The 23,916-nt window shown below is 44.5% G+C and overlaps 2 protein-coding genes across 5 annotated transcripts in view; one reads left to right on the top strand and one right to left on the bottom strand.

Annotated features, from left to right (window-relative positions):
* Hr4 (Hormone receptor 4) overlaps positions 1 to 23,916 on the bottom strand; it is a 399,910-nt gene that overhangs the window by 239,569 nt on the left and 136,425 nt on the right. The gene's annotated exons all lie outside the window — the stretch shown is intronic.
* Positions 11,985 to 12,635, top strand: LOC138369214 (cornifin-B-like). Its single transcript, XM_069332154.1, has one exon. The coding sequence runs from the start codon at positions 11,985 to 11,987 to the stop codon at positions 12,633 to 12,635; it is 651 nt and encodes a 216-aa protein (XP_069188255.1).

The following is a 23,916-nucleotide window of genomic DNA, read 5'->3' as shown; positions in this document are numbered from 1 at the left end:
TGTGGGGGGAGTGCACCCTCCGTCACTATGAGGGGGGAGTGCACCCTCCGTCACTATGTGGTGCGTGCACCATCCGTCACTATGTGGGGGGAGTGCACCCTCCGTCACTATGTGGGGGAGTGCACCCTCCGTCACTATGTGGTGCGTGCACCATCCGTCACTATGTGGGGGGAGTGCACCCTCCGTCACTATGAGGGGGGAGTGCACCCTCCGTCACTATGTGGTGCGTGCACCATCCGTCACTATGTGGGGGGAGTGCACCCTCCGTCACTATGTGGGGGGAGTGCACCCTCCGTCACTATGTGTGGGGGAGTGCACCCTCCGTCACTATGTGGGGGAGTATGAAAATATACGTGAACTTAGAGACAGCTCTATAAACAAATGGTCAAGAAATGTGTAAAGGTTCATTCAACAATTATCTAAACAAAAATTAACCAAATACCCGCAGTGTGTTAAGTGAAGGTAGTAGATGCGGGCTGCCGTAACCTTCCACCGCCGCTCAAGGAATAGCTGTGGCGTCCACGATCAGTAAATCAAGTTATGAAGCTCACATCATATGAATGTTGCTTAGCTTAGAACACTGGTCGTTCGTTGAACCCATTCTTGATCTAATAATTCATTATACTGTGCAATTAACTTATCAAGACTGTAACTTAACTAAATGATTTTGTTCAGTTTAGGCCTTGAGCCTCTGTAATCCTCTGTAACCTTTTCCGCCACCGCCCACAGGATGGGCTTGGGGTCCACAGGAGCGCATAATTAATGTAGTACAAAAAATCACTAACTCTGTCTCTCTCTCTCACATACACTTCAGTTCATTGTTCTCAGCTTCATCGTAATCATTGTCTTCCTAGCCTCCTCCTCTCCATAACCTCAACGGACTCTCTTCTTAACCAACTTCCTCTCTTTTTTCCCCTTATTCGTCTTTACACTCTCCTGCCCCTCCTCCTCCCACGTGTCTTCTAAGTCGCCAGGTCTTCACTCTCTTCCTCCTTCCCCCACTCTCATAACCTCACGCATCGTAGCCTTCTGTTGGATCTCTTTGTCTTAACCACCCTACTAATTTTGTCCTTTTTTTTTTATACTTGTTCTCCTCTCCCCTCGCGTCAAATATTCCTGACGTCAGTGGCTCGGGTCCTCGACCTTGAGGGCAGAGTCCGCTTCTTGGTGTCCCCTCACTGTCATCTTCCCCTCGTTTCGTCCCCTCGTTTCTCCATGTGCTCCATACTTCTCCTCCTCCAGCTAACACTCGCCCCATCTACCTCTCTCAGCTCCCCATCCTCCTGCAGATGACCCAGCACCGGGTCCTCATACTCCCCGGCTAGTTACACAAGTTGATGTCATACAATTTAAGCTTGGAATCTGAACATAGGAATTCCTACACATCGTCAAGTAGCGCTGCCCGATTAACATGTCTATTGGAACCAAAATAATAAAAATTATGTTTTTGAAATTTTTTAGAATAAATGTAACGTGTGTCACGGCATGAAAATATCTAATCACGGGTCCGCATTAGCCGCGGCGTGATGTAAACAACACGGCGTCTGGCGTAGCTGGCCAGTGACGCACAGCGCCGGTCTGGGAAGGTGGCGAGCCTGGTGAAGCACTCCGACCACCACCACCTTCATCACACACCGGGCGGACCTGCAGGTGAAGGCTTCCTCGGGTGTGAGGTGTGAGGGTCTGGCTTGTGAGAAGGGTAGAGACCTTGTGAGGTGTGAGGGGTCTGGCTTGTGAGAAAGGTAGAATATCTTGTGAGGTGTGAGGGGTCTGGCTTGTGAGAAAGGTAGAAACTTTGTGAGTTGTGAGGTGAGAGCCAGGAACGAAAATGGTGTGATTAAGTTGTTAAAAAGTTTTTCTCATCTTCTTCAAGTCTTATATATTCCCACGAAAGGAAATAGACAGAATTAATGTTAACTCATTTATAATTCAAACGACAACGTTAATATGACAGAGGTAAAGTATATGCAATTTACTTAAAAAAAAAAAAAGTCACTTCGCACGTACACGTGGAAGTCTGGGTCGAGCGCCATCGGTGGACTTGGGCAAAGTTTTGAGCGGAGGAAATGTTCTCCAGAGAAGTACTCCAGGGCAACCTTCACACTCCTGGCTCAATAAGCCACTATGTGACGCAAAGTTATCTCATAATAAGCCTGGGCCAAGGCTGGCTTGGGAGAAATGGAAAACTCTCAAGACAAACCACAGGTTAACTACAGGTAGATCTGTAACCCTGTCTGCGTAGGACAACCTAAAACAACAAATTAAATAGCATTGTAAATTAGTCACTTCAATGGAAGAAGAAAACATGCAATTGAACGTCTTATATGAAGTCTGTAGCCACTTTTGAAACTATGAATCACGATCGAAAGATATTTCAAGAAGGAATCATTTATTTCATTAAACTAAATAAGTAATTCTTCAGGCGTTGGCTTATCAAAGGCCACAATGTTTTGATAGAAATACATGTTTGATGTTACTGAGTCTGTGACAGACTATGAATATGGATGGCAGTGACTATGTCATGAAGCTAGTCTATGTCATGAAGTCCATCTATTGTAAGTTTGAGGATTTATGAATAGAGCTGCATTTCGGAGATTTTGAGCGTCTGCGGCATTGAAAGCTGAGGAATTGTAATCCAATGGTACTATGAATCACATATATTGTAAGCCATGGGTATTGTCGTTAATTTGTAGAGCTCCAGTAGGCTAGTTAGGCACGATATCTCTTCCCTAAAGCAGTGATGGTGCTTTTTATATAACAAATTATATCTAGATGTCCTACTAGTATAATGGTTATTATATTTACACTGAACGGTCTGGTTATCAGTAACGTTTGGTGGTCTGCAGTTATGTACTGTACTTCCTTCCTGTTCCCTTTTTTGTTTATTTTGGCACTACATTTGCCGTCTTCTGGCTGCTGGGCAACTCTCCACTTGCCAGTAAATCGTTAACAATTAATTCAATAAATATTCCGAGTTACTGTCCAGTTTTAGCATCCATTGTGATACGCTTCCTGATCCTACAGCCTCTATTTCGTTTAGAAGGCTATCTCTGTTTGATAAGTTATCTCCACTGCTGCTATCAGTATCTCCACTGGAGTACTTCCTGTTTTACTACTCGGAACTGGTCCGGCTCGGCCGTGAAGACCATGCAAAATATTGCATTCAGTTCCGCAACAAATTTCCTTTACTGTTTTGTATGTTCTGCCTTTTTGTTTAGCCTAGTCATTTCGTCATTCAGTTTCATTTTCCTCAAATAAGACTACAAAACACACTTCAGTTGTTTCTTGGCCTTGGAGGCAATGTAATTCTTATTCTTTTGTTTTCTCGTGTTCTCTTCGATGTTCATGTATTCGTTTGTAGCCCTACGGCATCTTAATGTTTTCCCATTTATCATCTAGTTCTGTATTTGTTCCACTCCCTTCTACTTTTTCCTCATTGGCACTCAGTTATACCAATGTTTGTGATATTCTTTCACCTAATTATCCTTTCGTTATGGCATATATCTTCTAACAGCCTTTGTTCATCATATTTGGACTTATTCCATTATTTAGTGGACTGTCTTCCTCCCATTGCCCTTTCAAAGTTACTCTGCTATTCTCATTCGTTCAATTTTCCTTGCTTCCGTAACGTTGTGTTGTCAGCTATAGTGTATTCATAGACCATCCATGACACAGTGGCTGCTGGTCCCCAATGAGATTTCAAGTATAAGTCCTTGCAGTCACTTACTCATCCTAGGTTTAGATGAGACCCAGTAAGCTCAGTGTATCACCTCTCCTCCACGTTGTCTCATCTCTTACGTCGTGTGCTGGGAAATACTTTTATAAAACTTTCTCTAATTGTGTGTCGGGTGTTTTATCCCACCGTGGGGCTCCCTGTGGCTCAGTCTCAGTCCCTCCATGATTTAGAGCCCCTACGGGCAGTAACTTCGGCTTCGTTCTGTGTTGTTTTTATATTCTACAGTACATCTGTGTCTGATTAGTTGGTGACTGTGTATCCGTCTGTGAATTTATGTTATTTGCTGGGGGGGGGTTGAAGTTGTACACTGACTAAATCAGCTGTTTAAGTCCTTATGATTAAGGTGGTGTATCCAGTTAAATTCTCTTCAGATTCTTTATCAACTACAATTTCTCTTAACAGAAAAATTGTTTCCTGTCCTTTCCCAAATTTTCTTCCATATTATATGGTATTTCTCCCCCCCCCCCTAAAAATATTACACTTGAGATCTCCTCAATGATATTTGTTTTATCAATAGCAATTACATAAAGTGCTTCTTCAGTGAGCATTTTTGTTTTACTTCATCTACTTTATTTGAGACAACATCAGCATTGGTATACCAGATTGTGAGGCTTATCTTGGATGCTTTATTTACCAAATCCTCAGTTCACAGGTGTCTTTTTGATGTGGGTCACAAGTATGAGACAGGTGCAACACAGTTTGTGATGAGAGTTTGTTGTTTAGAAAGGTTGAGAGGAAGTGGGAGAATGTGTTTATGCTGTGTGAGGAAAATAGTGGCTGTGAAATGGAAAAGAGCTGCAGAGTAAAGAGGGAGTTGATAAAGAAGATTTGAGAGGTAGAAATGGATGAAATACAGATTGAAAGGTACTGTGAGGAAGAGTGTGGTTGAGATGTAAAGATGAAGAGGTGTGTACATATAATATATATATATATATTATATATATATATATATATATATATATATATATATATATTATATATATATATATATATATATATATATATATATATATATATATATATATATATATATATAATGTATGTATGTATGTATATTCACCTAGTTGTGCTTGCGAGGGTTGAGCTCTGATCTTTCGGCTCGCCTCTCAACTGTCAGTCAATCAACTGTTACTAGCTAATAATTTTTGTTCTACACACACACACACACACACACACACACACACACACACACACACACACACACACACACACACACACACACACACACACACAGGAAACAGCCCGTAACAGCTGCCTAACTCCCAGGTACCTATTTACTGGTAGGCAACATGGGCATCAGGGTGAAAGAAACTCTGCACAGTTTGTTTCTGCCTAGTCCGGGAATCGAACCCGGGCCTCAGGATTACGAGTCCCGCGCGCTGTCCTCTCTGCTAACAGATCCCTTAATAGTCAATGTGTGTGTGTGAGTGTGTGTGTGTGTGTGTGTGTGTGTGTGTGTGTGTGTGTGTGTGTGTGTATACGCGCACACACGCACATCTCACTAGTAATTGGCCATGACTGCAAGATTTGTGACCATGTGCGATGAAAGTTTGATTCATTCATATATTTATTTGCTTGTTGTTTTATGACTGCGTGGGAAGTGGCCAGTGTAGGATTAGTTGATTCATTTATGGTCCTGATTCAAGTGGAGTCTGAGAGCTGGCATTCCAGAGAGCTGAGGCAATGTGCGCGGATGAGAGAGAGAGAGAGAGAGAGAGAGAGAGAGAGAGAGAGAGAGAGAGAGAGAGAGAGAGAGAGAGAGAGAGAGAGAGAGAGAGAGCATTTGAGTCCTGTCACGTTTTGACCATTATACAATACTTGGTAAAACTCTAAACAATCGTGAAACAATTTTCTTATCGAAATGTGCTCACAACCGATTGTATCGTAGTACGACTCCCGGGCAAGACGAGACGTCTGAGAACGTTTCCTTACGCCTCATACAGGTGTTCATCAAGCAGTAAACATACCTGGGAGTTACGCACCTGTTATAGTTTCCATTCTGGGAAAAGTCAGTCTTTGGCTTCGGAACTCTTCAACAGCGAGAGACCTTCTGATGCATATATGAAAACTAAATATCATTACAACAATTAAGGTAAAGGTGACATAAATTACATTGTATTGTTCTAAGATATATAAATATATATATATATATATATATATATATATATATATATATATATATATATATATATATATATATGCGGAAAATCCACAGAGAAATATGAAATGAGGTGAACGTTTCGGCTTTGTTAAAGCCTTTGTCAACACCAGCAAACAAAGCCGAAACGTTCACCTCATTTCATATTTCTCTGTGGATTTTCCGCATAAAATGATCAGTGTTTTGTGATCGTCAATTGCATATATATATATATATATATATATATATATATATATATATATATATATATATATATATATATATATATATATATATATATATATATATATATATATATATATATTCCAAGTTAGATTCACATATATTTTACCGGATGTGTAATATACTGGCGTGGAACATTTTGGCAATTATCTCAAACATCCTAAATTAGCGATTATCTTTAGTACCAAACTTCCAGATGCAAGAATGATCTCCAGTTGGGCCACAGTTATCTCCGGCACCCATTGTTCTTGGGTAAGACTTGGAGACTAATGGGATGACCTCTGGTGTTGAGCAAGCTTCTGGGCCATGTGGCTGTTGTGTCTAGCTGAGAACCAGGTGGCGTGAGGGGTGAGGGCCAGGTGGTGTGAGGGGTGAGGGCCAGGTGGTGTGAGGGCTAAGGGCCAGGTGGTGTATAGGCACTAGGTGGGACACGGAGGGCGGCGCCGTGCCGGCCAGACCTTGGTGTAGTGTGTTATCACCATTCTTGGAGCTCCGTGTCCTTGCTACCACGTACGTCACTTCCTCGCCGTACCCTCCACGTGGGCACGTACGTCAGACCCACGCCCATGCCCACCACCTGGGCACGTATTTTCGGATGAAGATACTCGAGCCATGTCTACTCACTCATGGCCAAAGGTCACACTGTTGTGACCCAAATGGAAAGAGTAAATTAGTTAGGCTGTCTCTCGAAGTATGAGATGGCGGAAGCATTTATGAGTGTGTATGAAAGAACCGAGTATGGAAGCAGGTTTGATAAGACAGAGGAGATGTCTGAGATACCAGCATTGTCGGCATTTTCTATACGCGTTCGCCACTTATGTAAAGCTGGGCGGTGCTTCAATGACCCAGCGGCGACCGAAAATTATAGCTGGAAATGATCTTGAAATCTAAGGCACAATGAGTTGTTGTGGAGGGCCAGAGGGCATGTCATAGATGTGGCTCGGGAGATGGCTATTGGCTCAAGCAAGTGGGGCAATCAGTTCTGATCTGTGATCTGCTGCTGATTGGTTTGATAGGGGAAGAAGACATAAGACATGTCGCCAGGGTGACCTATCCCTGATGGTAGAACTCCACATTCACTGCACCAGGTCAGACCTATGGTGGAATTCGTGAGTTGGTATTGTGAGTAGTATATAAGTCTCTTATGAGTGATTAACAGTAATTTGAGAGAGATAAGTTGGTCCCCTGAGGCAAGGATGGTATAGTGATTAAGACTTTGTATAGACCGGTGGTGGGGGGGGGGGGGGAGCCGGGTGAGGAATAAGGGCTTGGGACAGTGGGCGGTGTTTATGGATATGTAAATAACAAATATCTAATATTGTGAATATATATATATATATATATATGTCGTACCTAGTAGCCAGAACGCACTTCTCAGCCTACTATGCAAGGCCAGATTTGCCTAATAAGCCAAGTCTTCTCGAATTAATATATTTTCTCTAATTTTTTTCTTATGAAATGATAAAGCTACTCATTTCATAATGTATGAGGTCAATTTTTTTTATTGGAGTTAAAATTAAAGTACATATATGACCGAACCTAACCAACCCTACCTAACCTAACCTAATCTATCTGTATACGTTAGGTTAGGTTAGGTAGCCGAAAAAGTTAGGTTAGGTTAGGTTAGGTAGGTTAGGTAGTCGAAAAACAATTAATTCATGAAAACTTGGCTTATTAGGCAAATCGGGCCTTGCATAGTAGGCATAAAAGTGAGTCCTGGCTACTAGGTACGACATATATATATATATATATATATATATATATATATATATATATATATATATATATATATATATATATATATATATATATATATATATATTAGCTGTGTTTATTTATTCCTCATCTGAGTGTTTCTCGCCGATACAGCGGGCTTCGGGGAGAAAGTGCTGAATTATATGACCATAATGTTATGCTAATATAATGTGATATAGTGAGATAATGAACATCTCATGATGACATATTGAGATAGTAGTTACAGTAACGCCATGACTCACCCTAGCCACACGTCACACCACCACTCACCCTAGCCACACGTCACACCACCACTCACCCTAGTCACACGTCACACCACCACTCACCCTAGCCACACGTCACACCACCACTCACCCTAGCCACACGTCACACCACCACTCACCCTTAACACACGTCACACCACCACTCACCCTAGCCACACGTCACACCACCACTCACCCTAGCCACACGTCACACCACCACTCACCCTAGCCACACGTCACACCACCACTCACCCTTAACACACGTCACACCACCACTCACCCTAGCCACACGTCACACCACCACTCACCCTAGCCACACGTCACACCACCACTCACCCTAGCCACACGTCACACCACCACTCACCCTAGCCACACGTCACACCACCACTCACCCTAGCCACACGTCACACCACCACTCACCCTTAACACACGTCATACCACCACTCACCCTGGCCACACGTCACACCACCACTCACCCTGGCCACACGTCACACCATCACTCACCCTGGCCACACGTCACACCACCACTCACCCTAGCCACACGTCACACCACCACTCACCCTAGCCACACGTCACACCACCACTCACCCTAGCCACACGTCACACCACCACTCACCCTAGCCACACGTCACACCACCACTCACCCTAGCCACACGTCACACCACCACTCACCCTTAACACACGTCATACCACCACTCACCCTGGCCACACGTCACACCACCACTCACCCTGGCCACACGTCACACCATCACTCACCCTGGCCACACGTCACACCACCACTCACCCTAGCCACACGTCACACCACCACTCACCCTAGCCACACGTCACACCACCACTCACCCTAGCCACACGTCACAACACCACTCACCCTAGCCACACGTCACACCACCACTCACCCTGGCCACACGTTGAAGGACTAATCTACCTTTGTTGTTCACTGACATCAGATGTCAACAAATGAGACAACATATCTATATTATAAACCTTAATATCTGTCTCGATATCGTCAGTGAGTTCGCACATCGTTCAACGGAATTCAGCAAAAATCTGTATAAATTGCTCATACAACCTGAGGAAAGTCATAGGGCGTATGGGGCTCCAGCTCCTGGCCCTTAACTTTAAGGAAGATTTTTTTTAACAGAAGCTGTATTTAATTTTTTTTCAATTCTCAAGTGACAATTGGCAGTTTCTGTTTTCACAATTGAAATCCGATTCCAAAGGTAATGAATTCTGGGGGACTCCCAGGGGCCACGAGTTCTGGGGGACCCCCAGGGGCCACGGGTTCTGGGGGACCCCCAGGGGCCACGGGTTCTGGGTGACCCCCAGGGGCCACGGGTTCTGGGGGACTTCAGGAGCCACTAGATGAGACGTCTGATGTATAATACAACTCAAGAGAAACTAAATAATATAAACCGAGTGTTGTTTACGGCACAAGACATGTGGACCTGAGGAGAGGACACGAGGGGAGGCAACACCCAGTCGTCCATCGTGCTCACGGGAAAGACTTGGTACAACGGACCTACGCAATTGGTGCATATTACACCAAACATTAACTGTAAGTATACCGTAAGTGCCATGTAGTTACCGTTAAAGCATTAACAAGTTTGTAAATATGTATTACCATTACAAAATACAATTATCTGGACAGATATTCATATTTTGAAGCTATATTAGAGGAGTGTGAGGTTCATGAAGAGTGAGGCAGGAGTGCGTAACACTTACTGCGCACGGACACACTTCTGGAAGTATATGTATAAATATGTAAAATATTTATAATATACTTATATTATAAATATATTATATAATATAATATAAATTATATACTTATATATTATATAATATACTTATTTACTTAAAATATTGTAATAAAATACATACATAAATATGTAAATATTTACACAAGTGTTGGAGGTGGATGGTATCTGTTGTTCCCCGTCGTGCAGCACCTCTCTTGCTGCTGCCTCACACACCACCGGAGCCAACTGTCACTCACACGTCACACCCGGGATGCCAGCAACCTGTCAGTCTCACCACACGGGACAGGAGGACAACTTGGTACCGTCCAACATGCAACGGATATAAAGTAAACATGTTGATTCCCAAGGTTGTGCGGCTTTTACCGACTGCCCATCCCTCTAGATGCCACCAACGACAGAGGAATCGTGCCCAAGCGTCTCGCCCAGCCCGGAAACCGAACCAATGACCAATCAGTTATGAACCGCTTTGATAACTACTGCCAAACAAGAGGCACTCACAGTACCAGCGTACGTAAGGATGATACACAAAACATCCTCAGGCTTATATATCACGCTAGCAACAGTCCATAGCTTACTGTCAGCTGCTACTGCTCGCCGCCTTAGTCAATGGCTCCACCAGCGGAACAAAAAAAAACCCAAGGGACTGGCTATATTTCTGGCGGGAGTGATGGAGGAGCAACGCACTACCGCCTGGCTCCTCCAAAATACCGGCTCCCAGAAAAAGTAGTGTCTGGGAGGAATGTGCGAGTGTGGGGTCCCACGTGTGAAGGTCAAAGTCATCCCCCCCCCCCCCCTCTTGTATCAACACCACCAAGGGCCGGCCAACTCTCAGCAGGTAACAGCTCCGTTTTAATGTCATGGACAGAGCTTTTCTTGAGGCTACGCTTACCAAGACCTTATTAAGTTACTTAAGCTTAAATAACCTGCTTTTTTGTTTGAAATATTATGGCACCAGGAGCTTGGCTTGAGATGCATTACTGATGGCTCTGGAGTCCTCTTCCTGCAGCGTGGGAGAGTGTCACTCACGTGAAGGATGTGGGAGAGTGTCACTTACGTGAAGGATGTGGGAGAGTGTCACTCACGTGAAGGATGTGGGAGAGTGTCATTCACGTGAAGGACGTGGGAGAGTGCCACTGCAGACGATGAGTCACATTTGATGACCAAACCACAACTCAGAAGATGGAGAAGCGACGACGTTTCGGTCCGACCTGGACCACTATAAAGTCGAAACGTCGGCGTCCTTTCACTTTCTAGTATGTGGTTTGGTCAACAACCACTCTCATCCTTCATATGAGAGCGCCACTCATTTGAAGGATGTGGGAGAATGCCATTCACGTGAAGGATGTGGGAACGTTCCACTCACGTGAAGGATGGACAAACGACATTGTCAAGAGGAGCCACGGTGCTCCCGGCACAACAAGAACCATATATACATATACTTCCGGCACATATACACGTGTGGGAGTGTACATGTGCCTCCACTTTGGTCAACACATATTTCCAGCATAAGAGAACCGAAGAGGGTGTGGCTGCTGAACTCAAGGACATTTAAGACAACTATCACACCAACAGGTACCGAGGCGTCGCTCACTATAGTACACAGTCACAATGATAAATATCAATGGTCTCGGAGACATCAGGCTTATAGAGGTAAAAAGAGCATCCACATAGGTCCATGAATGAGTTAGGCGATTGTGGAAACGATGGACCCACGAGAGGCTAAGTTTCTGTTCCAGCGCAACAGTATTGCACTTCAGCGTGGCTCTTAGAACTTGCACCACTTCTGCATCTTAGGAACACGTCAGATCTGATATATATATATATATATATATATATATATATATATATATATATATATATATATATATATATATATATATATATATATATCATTGAAAACGACAGAAAGCTTTTGATTTATGATTCTGGCAAGAGTCTCCTTGATATTCTTTATGTTTTTTTTTCAGTGAAACAGGAAGTTGAAAAATTAACTCTCCAAAGTTCATTTTTACTTTTTATTTGGGTGAAAATTTATTTTATTTATTTATTTTGTTAAATAATGATTTAAATGATTTTTTTTTATTTTTGTGACGCCTAGTGTGGATGAAAGCTGCATGTCATCAGCGCCACCTCTGGATGACAGCTGCATGTCATCAGCGCCACCTGTGGATGAAAGCTGCATGCCATCAGCGCCACCTGTGGATGAAAGCTTCATGCCATCAGCGCCACCTGTGGATGAAAGCTGCATGTCATCAGCGCCAGCTGCGGATGAAAGCTGCATGTCATCAGCGCCACCTGTGGATGAAAGCTGCATGCCATCAGCGCCACCTGTGGATGAAAGCTGCATGCCATCAGCGCCACCTGTGGATGAAAGCTGCATGCCATCAGCGCCACCTGTGGATGAAAGCTGCATGCCATCAGCGCCACCTGTGGATGAAAGCTGCATGCCATCAGCGCCACCTGTGGATGAAAGCTGCATGCCATCAGCGCCACCTGTGGATGAAAGCTGCATGCCATCAGCGCCACCTGTGGATGAAAGCTGCATGCCATCAGCGCCACCTGTGGATGAAAGCTGCATGCCATCAGCGCCACCTGTGGATGAAAGCTGCATGCCATCAGCGCCACCTGTGGATGAAAGCTGCATGCCATCAGCGCCACCTGTGGATGAAAGCTGCATGCCATCAGCGCCACCTGTGGATGAAAGCTGCATGCCATCAGCGCCACCTACACACGAAGATCATAAACAAATTACAAATGACAGATGAAGGTCGCATAAATGTCGTAAAGCTGTCAGCGTGTTAACAAGACCCTTGGCACCACCAGCTGGCGACATCTTACGCCTCTACAACCTCAAGAACCCAACTGGTCCACAAATATCCCGCCAAATGAGGGGAATACCGCCAGTCTCCCTCGGGGCCCGGCACATGCCTCGCCGCCTAGAATGGGTCGACTCGTAAATTCCGGTCCGGTCTGTGCACTGTTAATGGGCAACTTGCCAGAACTGAGAACCTTGTCGAATAAACAAAAAAAGCCTAATAGCTTCCACTGAGGTGCACGCCCTGTTCTTCTGGCTCTGAACAGTACTGAGGTATACTCTCTCGTATACCACTGCATGTAAAGTCTAAAGTAGGCTACGAATGAGATTATATATGGTGGGTCGGAGGCCTTACGAAACAGCCAGCGGTCATTGCACCCAGGCACCAAAATAAAGGCCAGTGCCAAGTTCGTAAGACCTGGGTGCCAGAGACCTGCAGGCGAGGTTACTGCCCCCACAGGTCTGAGCCTTGCCACGGTCACGGTCACGGGCATTCCCGAGGGTAACACAGGCTGTAAGGCACGGCGGTGGACCCCACACCCAGGGTGAGATAGGGAGGGGGGCGCAAAGTACAGGGGGGGGGAGGTGTCTACACCCCCCCTGTGTTGACTACACCCCTGAACAACATGAGTGCACTTCGAGGCAGTCCCCGTCGGACAGGGGAGGCAGTCCCCGTCGGACAGGGGAGGCAGTCCCCGTCGGACAGGGGAGGCAGTCCCCGTCGGACAGGGGAGGCAGTCCCCGTCGGACAGGGGAGGCAGTCCCCGTCGGACAGGGGAGACGGTAACTGCCGTCACAACAACACTATCTACACAATATCGAGGAGACGTTTTATTATAGAATTGCAACTTGAGAAGAAAGGCAAGTGCGCAGGCGCAGCAACAATGACAACATTTTCTGGACATTCTCCTGCTATAAACAGCACACTGAGTCAGTGAACCTGGCGAGATGCACTGGTGCCTAAAACAGACAACAGCGTTATACACTGACTTACTGCCAGAAGCAACAGTGAGTTATGCCTCATTCAATGCCGGTACACAATGCCTAACTTCTTAAGAGTCCGGCAACCATATAAACAAATCAGTATAAACGCTTTTCTTTGAGAAGTGAAACTAGAACATGATCAGCTTGTCTTACCAATAGCGATCAGCAAAACATAAATAAAAGTAAACACTATACTACATATTCCCTGAGTCAATGGTTGGGTTTAGGCTCAGTAAAGCGTGCAACAAAAGCGGGTTTTGCCTTAGTGGTAACAGCGAGGACTGAGCCACCTGTTTGGGTTAGCTTGCACGGCCTCCCGAAGTCCGCCTCACCAGCCACAAGGAGCTTCTTTGGGTCCCCGAAGTCTCTAGATGAGTTGGAGCCCGCTAGTGTGGTGCCCCGAGGGTTGCTGCACGCGGCTCTGCTCCCTAGTGGGGTTCCCCAAGGCCTGTTTTAGAACTCGGGGCCCGCTAGCTTGGCACTTGAGGACGTTTCAAGTGGAGGGTCGCAGCTGCAGCTTGAGTGGCTGCCGGCGGCTTACCAACACAACCACTCCAGTTACACAGTACCGATATCACAACCACCCAGCACCCGACCACCACAACCATGAGCAAGCACCCAGCACTTCTACAACCATGAACAACCACCATCATACACAGACCTCCTGAGGAGCCCACCAACGTCCACCAACACCCACAACACACACACACACACACACACACACACACACACACACACACACACACACACACACACACACACACACACACACACACACACACACACACACACACACACGCACACACGCTTCACACAATGGGAATATGGCGACCTCGCAGCCAAGCTATTAGCGCTAATGACCTTCACCAGCTATTTGTCGGGTCCAACCACTGCAGATACCACGACTACCACTACCACCATCGCTACCACCTCCGCCACCACCACCACCGCTACCACAACCGCCACCTTCAACGCTACCACCACCACCACCACCGCTACCACCAATTCCCACTAACGACGGCCACTAACAAGTACACCTCCCTATCGGGAACACCTTTGCACCAACACAGCCTGGTTACTCAAGGCTTCTCATAAGGCCAGCTCTCTCACTACACAGTAATGAGTGGAGTTCCGTGGCGGACACCGGAAGTGTGAGGCAGGGCGTGGCAAGGCGACCTGCAAATGCTCACGTCAGCGCCTCCTGCAACGCCACCGGAAATGTTGCATTCGTACACCCAAAGCATCTGCGTCTCATCGTCAGTCTTGCAATCCCTTGATGTGTTCAGACCCCGTAGAGCGTCTTCAAGCTGATCAATATTAATGTTGATATCGCTTATTTACATATTAAGCTTTATGTGGACCTGTCATCTACCACGGTCGAGGCTCTATGTGGACCTGTCATCTACCACGGTCGAGGCTCTATGTGGACCTGTCACCCACCACGGTCGAGGCTCTATGTGGACCTGTCATCCACCACGGTCGAGGCTCTATGTGAACCTGTCATCCACCACGGTCGAGGCTCTATGTGGACCTGTCATCCACCACGGTCGAGGCTCTATGTGGACCTGTCACCCACCACGGTCGAGGCTCTATGTGGACCTGTCACCCACCACGGTCAAGGCTCTATGTGGACCTGTCACCCACCACGGTCGAGGCTCTAATTGGACCTGTCACCCACCACGGTCAAGGCTCTATGTGGACCTGTCACCCACCACGGTCGAGGCTCTATGTGGACCTGTCATCCATCAAGGTCGAGGCTCTATATGGACCTGTCACCCACCACGGTCGAGGCTCTATGTGGACCTGTCACCCACTACGGTCGAGGCTCTATATGGACCTGTCACCCACCACGGTCGAGGCTCTATGTGGACCTGTCACCCACCACGGTCGAGGCTCTATGTGGACCTGTCACCCACCAGGGTTGGCCACTCACACCCCCGAGGCCGAGATGAGGGTCCCAGCACAAGCTGCTAGTCGGGAACTGGTTCAACCTTGGCCTTCATATATTTATAGAGTCCCTCCCGGGAGATGCGGACTCTGGTCTCGTTAAAATGTCAGTCCGGTGCGACAGTCGCTATACAAGCGCTCTGCACTCATCGTTATAAATACGACTGTTCGCTACTGATGAACTTAACGACCTGTTTCATATGTCTAAGTGTTCAAGTTGTTCATCTGACCCACTAACCTGTCTTAGGGGTCCCGAGTGATCCCTCGAGTACCGGGTCTTACCTGAAATACAGAAACAAAAACCTTTAATTAATTATATTTCTGCAATAAGATTGATGATTAACATTAAAATAATCGGGCCAAAAGCTTTGCGATGATTTCTTTACATCATGTCCAGTGAGTCATTCACACTATGGCCAGTGAGTCATTCACACTATGGCCAGTGAGTCATTCACACTATGGCCAGTGAGTCATTCACACTATGGTCAGTGAGTCATTCACACTATGGCCAGTGAGTCATTCACACTATGGCCAGTGAGTCATTCACACTATGGCCAGTGAGTCATTCACACTATGGCCAGTGAGTCATTCACACTATGGCCAGTGAGTCATTCACACTATGGCCAGTGAGTCATTCACACTATGGCCAGTGAGTCATTCACACTATGGCCAGTGAGTTATTCACACTATGGCCAGTGAGTCATTCACACTATGGCCAGTGAGTTATTCACACTATGGCCAGTGAGTCATTCACACTATAACCAGTGAGTCATTCACACTATGGCCAGTGAATCATCTACACTATGGCCAGGACTATTTTAAACTATCGGCCAGCAGTAAAACCATAAAGTGTGACTGTTGACAAGTATGGTAACGTTCACCAAGTTACACCCTGCGACACTCTACCAAGCCAGGGTTAAGACTCCCACAAAGTCACCACAGTCGCGTGAATCACAATATGACGATTGTGTTAGTAAAGGCTCTGGGAGGCTTATTTCCCTCCATTCCTCTCCCCCCCCTCCCTCCTTCTCTCTCTCTCTCTCTCTCTCTCTCTCTCTCTCTCTCTCTCTCTCTCTCTCTCGCTCTGTAAACCTCTCTGTATATCGTGGCTGTGAAGCTGGAACTATCTTCGAGTTCTGTGGCAAGGATCCCTCGTCTTTCTAGCTGTCGGGTATCTGATACTATAACTCTTAACTTCATTGAATTCTGGTGTATTACACATTTCCTCACCATTCTTACTGAGATCTGCATTCATGCCCCTTCATTCTATGCTTTATCTGTTTGAATTATAGTGATTTTCACTCTACAAATCTCCCCTTCTTTTTCCCTTTCTCAGACATGTCTCAATCACGTCACCTTTCTTTCTTCACTTTCTGAGCAATGTGAGCAATGATCACATTGAATGATCCGGTTATCATCATATATATTCCTTATAGCTCTCTCCTCTTGTTCCGGGACCAGCCTAGCAGTATATTTCTCTACCGTCTCCAGCTGCATTTCTGTGCCACAGTTTGGTTCTCTGTGTTATTTTGAGCGTTTTTTCCATGTTTGAAGTGTGTGTGTGTGTGTGTGTGTGTGTGTGTGTGTGTGTGTGTGTGTGTGTGTGTGTGTGTGTGTGTGTGTGTGTGTGTGTGTGTGTGTGTGTGTGTGTGTACCAACACTACTAACAACGCCAACAACCCAGGTCCCGGCAATACCTCTCAGTTCAAGAACAGTTCGCAGCTCCCACCACCGTTAAAGGAAACAGAGAACAGTTTTCACCATTGTTCAGTTTTCAGACGCTACTCTCCAGTCGCCCCAACCACCGGACTTTGCCTTCGTGTTCTTCACAAGCGTTCAGCGTCAAGGCTGAGTCTGATCTCCCGAATCCAATTAGTTTGGTACCATTAGAAAATAATCCGCTACTCTTGTGACAGACAAACACGTAATCAGAATTAGTCCTTATCTGCCGTCTCACTATATATTTGTAAGTCACTTAGACACCATTCTGCCCTTCTGTTTACTTGTCATAAAGAAATAAGAGTATGATATTAATCTCCACTTGTATGGCATTTTGTTATATACACTAAAGACCTAACTAACTTTTATTCTTCAGATGTGAGTATAAAGCAGAAGGATTCATGCAGGCTATCCACAGGACAGGATATCCGCAAGATAACAGCCGTGACGTCTATATGTGGACACCGACACTAAAAATACCAACAAACCTTTGCAACATTACTTGTTGCAACAAGAAACGGAACTGTATTGTTGAGTCACTTCAATTATAATTTTATCATTGACTACATCCAAGATAAAAATATTTATATATAAAATAGACTGTGACACACCTGGTAACCGTAGCCCTTTCGGAGTGACTGGGAAGTTCACCAGGTGCACGGTGACTGTCTCACTACACCACCCTCTTCCGCACTGACTGTCTCGCGGTGGTCAGTGTCTCTGTGTGTACTCACCTTGATGTAATCACCTAGGGATCTGACAACTGAGTGGACAGCGCTCTGAATTCGTAGTCCTAAGGTTCCAGGTTCGTTCCTCAGCGGAGGCGGAAACATATGGGCAGAGTTTCTTTCACCCTCATGCACTGTTCACCTAGCAGTAAATAGGTATCTGGAAGTTTAGACAGCTGCTACGGGCTGCTTCCTGAGGTTATGTAACAAAAAGGAGGCCTGGTCGAGGACCGGGCCGCGGGGACGCTAAGCAATTTCCTCAGCTTTGAAAGGGGCTGTCAGTATGCAACAGTACTCCACAACTGAATACCAGAATACTTCTTTGGATTAAGTAACTGTCTTCTGCCGTGTCTTGGTGAATAAATCTATATTTTCTCGTCTCATTATATATCATTGTGTCAGTTACAATTGTTACAATTTGATCTTTGTGTTCGTTTTTGTTAGGAAATATTACTCTGTTTCTTTCCGAGATTCCCTTCACTTCACTCTGTCCTTGTGGTTTGTGATTCAGTCCCTTCACTTGTTCTCGATGTAAATATTGTATATGTTCTTTGTGTTTTCCTGTTGGTTTATGTTCTTTACGTGTTCCTATTGGTATATGTTCTTTATGTGTTCTCTTTTTGGTGGATTTTCTTTGCGTGTTCTTTTTGGTGTATGTTCTTTACTTGTTCTTTTTGGTGTATGTTCTTTACTTGTTCTTTTTGGTGTATGTTCTTTACTTGTTCTTTTTGGTGTATGTTCTTTACTTGTTCTTTTTGGTGTATGTTCTTTACTTGTTCTTTTTGGTGTATGTTCTTTACTTGTTCTTTTTGGTGTATGTTCTTTACTTGTTCTTTTTGGTGTATGTTCTTTACTTGTTCTTTTTGGTGTATGTTCTTTACTTGTTCTTTTTGGTGTATGTTCTTTACTTGTTCTTTTTGGTGTATGTTCTTTACGTGTTCCTGTTGTTGTATGAAACTCTACACTTGAGTGTAATGTCCGGTGGACAGTTTTTCTGCTGCATCGTAGAATTTTGTTCCGTTCATCTTTTCGCTGGGTCGTTGTTATATAAAGTCGTGCGTACTCACATGGTGGTATTTGCCGGGTGTAGAAGAGTCCCGCTTCTCAACCTTTAATCTAGTGACGTGAAGGTTCCATAACATATCTCACTGTCATATTTACACGTAAAGCTGTGAATGGAGTTTACTTCCATTATTCCTGTTCTTCGTGAACGCCATTTATTCACCATCCAACACCTCCTGTTGGCCTCGCTTTCTGCTCCTTCCTTTATCCACACCATTTATAATTAATACGCTCATGAACTCTCTCTCTCACACACACATATATAATATATAGGGTACCCGGCGGTGCTCGGGATAGGTTGCGACATCTGAGTGCTGCCAGTTCCATATTGCAACTCCGCCGTCAGAACATGAGTTTTGCATATTAATATATGAATTATGTAAACAAAAGTATTATTCTTAGGTACATCTGCATTTATGCAGCTACAAGACCCCTGTTCCTGCTCACAGAGTTTGCACCTGGAGTGCTTAGGACAAAGAGACTCGTCACCTGTGGTCACCTGCCCAACCTGTTCTCTCAATACACCGTAATTTGACGGTGTAAATCCCCAGCAAAACAAAAAGAAGGATTACGATGAAAAGTAGCGGTTCACAGCCACGTTGTGTGTGCCTGGGTCCGTTAGGGTTGGGTGGGTTGCCTGGGTTGTGTGCCTGGGTCCGTTAGGGTTGGGTGGGTTGCTTGGGTTCGAGCATTATAGTAGTCCTTATATTGTGTGATGTCTTTACTGAGTATTGATGCCCGTACCACCTCTTGGCTGGCTTTATCTTCATATATCTTGTTTGCTGTGGCAACTCAAGAGGACGGGCTCATCTGCCACAGGCGACGGTGTCCTAACGTGATCCTGGCAACCACTGTGTCGCACTGTCTGCTGGACGTTTTCTGCTGTTCATAAACATAGCTTTGGGATCTAAACAAATAATTTTTTTGTTTATACTGTAAAGAATGTTTTATTTTTATCTTTTCGTATAAACACATTTAGAAACATCTGCATTTGTGCAGCTGCCCTAGACTATATGAAGGGGAGTACAGTGTGTGTCAAAAAGCTAGCTACGTGATGATAAAAAATCCCCATCACACAGGATGGTTAGTTATACAGAGGCATGTGATAAGTAGCTCTGGGGACTTATTGAAAAAATTATAAAACTCTATGAAACGACCCCAAAACATTTCATCTCCACCGACCTGAACAATTCATGAAGGGTGCCATGGGGGCCCCGTACCTCTTAAAGGGTGCAATATGGACGTCACTCTTTTTAAGAAGGCGAGCCGAACCCCGACCCGCCTTCGAGTCCCAACCAGTCATCAATGCACATTTTAATGTTACTAGCCCCAAGCATCTGGCCTTCAACCTTGGATAAATATTTTGTTGTATATATATATATATATATATATATATATATATATATATATATATATATATATATATATATACATATATATATATATATATATATATATATATATATATATATATATATATATATATATATATAAAGAGAGAGAGAGAGAGAGAGAGAGAGAGAGAGAGAGAGAGAGAGAGAGAGAGAGAGAGAGAGAGAGAGAGAGAGAGAGAGAGAGAGAGAGAGAGGGAGAGAGAGAGAGAGAGAGAGAGAGTACCACCTCTGGTGCAAGTGTAGGGACCCACAGCCTCGGAGAACAAACTAAAAAAGTATTCAGAGAAGACCTTGTGGATTCTCACTGAACATTTTAATACTTTTTTCTAGTACCACCCCCAATTCTTTTGTATATACGCACATATATTTGTTTTATTTAAACTTTGCTACAAAAAAGGAGTTATATATCGGGTACAAAGATGATTATCATAAGTTATCGAGTTCCTCCAGCTCCTCAGATGGCGGCCAGGATCCCTGACCGCAGTGTGCATTTCCTCTCTGTATCGCCACGTTGAGGCGCTGGAAAAGGAAGTTGGCAGCTCTAGGGTATATATATATATATATATATATATATATATATATATATATATATATATATATATATATATATATATATATATATATGTCGTACCTAGTAGCCAGAACGTCGTACTCAGCCTACTATGCAAGGCCCGATTTGCCTAATAAGCCAAGTTTTCCTGAATTAATATATTTTCTCTAATTATTTTCTTATGAAATGATAAAACTACCCATTTCATTATGTATGAGGTCAATTTTTTTTTATTGGAGTTAAAATTAACGTAGATATATGACCGAACCTAACCAACCCTACCTAACCTAACCTAACCTATCTTTATAGGTTAGGTTTGGTTAGGTAGCAGAAAAAGTTAGGTTAGGTTAGGTTAGGTAGGTTAGGTAGTCGAAAAACAATTAATTCATGAAAACTTGGCTTATTAGGCAAATCGGGCCTTGCATAATAGGCTGAGAAGTGCGTTCTGGCTACTAGGTACGACATATATATATATATATATATATATATATATATATATATATATATATATATATATTTATTTATTTAGGTAGCAGTATTTCTTGTAAATATATGTTGTTGAATATAACCGAAAGGGTAAGATTAATAATTCTAACACGAATCTTCTCAATATTTCTTACGTTCTTCTTCAACGTCGTGGGTAATTGATAACTTAACTGTCCAAAAATCATTCTTTATTTCTGGTCTGATGCCTGAACGCGTTACGTAATGCTTATTACATTTTCAAAGACTTAGTTTACACATAAAACACATTATAGTTATGCTCGTAACTATAACACTAAACAATGGGTATAAATTGGGTATGAAAACATAAGAATGGAAGTAACTGCAGAATGCCTATTGGCCCATACATCCTCTTGCTACTTCTATGTTGGTTCGGGGTCTTGAAGTGGGTAGAATATAGTTGTGCATTAATTGGCTGTTGATTGCTGGTGTTGACTTTTTGATGTGCAGTGCCTCGCTGATGTAGAGTCTCCTGCTATCGCTGTATTTATCGATTATCATCGATAAATCATCGATAAATCATCGATAGTTGTGCTTGCGGGGGTTGAGCTTTGCCCTTTCGACCCGCCTCTCAACTGTCAATCAACTGTTACTAACTAATTTTTCACACACACACACACACACACACACACACACACACACACACACACACACACACACACACACACACACACACACACACACACACACACACACACAAATAGGTGAGTACAAATAGGTGAGTACACACACACCCAGGAAGCAGCTCCGTAACAGCTGTATAACTCCAAGGTATCTATTTACTGCTTAGGTAACAGGGGCATTCAAGGTGAAAGAAACTTTGCCCTATTTGTTTCTCCCTGGTCCGGGAATCGAACCCGGAGCCACCGAATTACGAGTCCTGCATGCTGTCCACTCAGCTACCAGACCCCTAAGTATGCAGTACCTTAAGTACCTGTATGTATACATGCGTGCGTGCGTGCGTACGCATGCATGTAAAAATAGATCTGCACGCAGCATTGAGAAGCGACCCTCGTCACTACGACAACCTTCACAATTCTCGACACACATTTCCTCATACACAGAGCCGTCCTCGCCGTCTCCAGCTGTCGCCGGGGACACCTCACCCGCTCCTCTACCCAATAACCTCTTCTATACCTCTCACACCGAAACTTTACATAATCTACTCCCATACTTCTGGCTTACCAACACTGCCGTCAGTCTTGGGTAAGTTTAAAGTGAGAGTCGCCAGTTCATATTAATCTTCAAACATAAGTGTGCAATAGTGGTTTACAAGCGGTTCTTACGACAAGTGTGGACACAGCTTAAAGGCTGCTAAGTATGTTTGGTAGTATTTACGATAATGAAGAATATATTATAGTATAATATTGATCTATCAACACAAAGATATCTTGATAGCTTTAGCTAATGCAATATTGATGCAGCAAGACAAATACAGTGATGGTGCTTATTAGATTTGTGTATACAATAGTACATAGACGTCCCGTATACACAAGTCTAGTATGTCCATGATCTGTATTCAAACGTTCCATACCCACACGTCCCATACCCACACGTCCCATACCAACACTTCCCGTATACACACGTCCCATACCCACACGTCCCATACCCACACTTCCCGTATACACACGTCCTATACCCACACTTCCCGTATACACACGTCCCATACCCACACGTCCCATACCCACACGTCCCGTATACACACGTCCCATACCCACACGTCCCATACCCACACGTCCCATACCCACACGTCCCATACCCACACGTCCTATACCCACACTTCCCGTATACACACGTCCCATACCCACACGTCCCGTATACACACGTCCCGTACACACACGTCCCATATACACACGTCCCATATACACACGTCCCGTATACACACGTCCCGTATACACACGTCCCATATACACACGTCCCGTATACACACGGAAACAATTTTAATAAGTATAAATAATTCCTGTTCACTCCAAGGTTGTTTTCTTTTGGCCGTGTTACTGCGTCCCCGGGTCCAGTGAGGCAGCAGCCGCAGGAGCAACAGTACAAGCAACAGGAACAGACACAGTGCAGGCTGCAACAGTACAGGAAGTAGCAGCAACAGTAGTAGCAGCACCAACAGCAGCAGCAGTACCACCAGCAGTAGCAGCACCAACAGCAGCAGCACCAGCAGTACCAGTAGCAAAAGTAACAAGAGCAGCAAGAGTTAACATAAGAGAAAACACAGAGACACACAGGCCTGAAAACACCAACATTAAAATTCAAAGACTATTTACAATGTGACATCATATATGAGCAGCAACAAAGCTTCTGCCAGCAGTTTGACACAGCAACTGGCAGCACCAG

The sequence above is a fragment of the Procambarus clarkii genome, chromosome 27, assembly GCF_040958095.1.
Source record: "Procambarus clarkii isolate CNS0578487 chromosome 27, FALCON_Pclarkii_2.0, whole genome shotgun sequence".
NCBI lineage: Eukaryota > Metazoa > Arthropoda > Malacostraca > Decapoda > Cambaridae > Procambarus > Procambarus clarkii.
The sequence above is the reverse complement of the archived record's forward strand: the minus strand, read 5'-3'. Positions and strand labels throughout refer to the sequence as shown.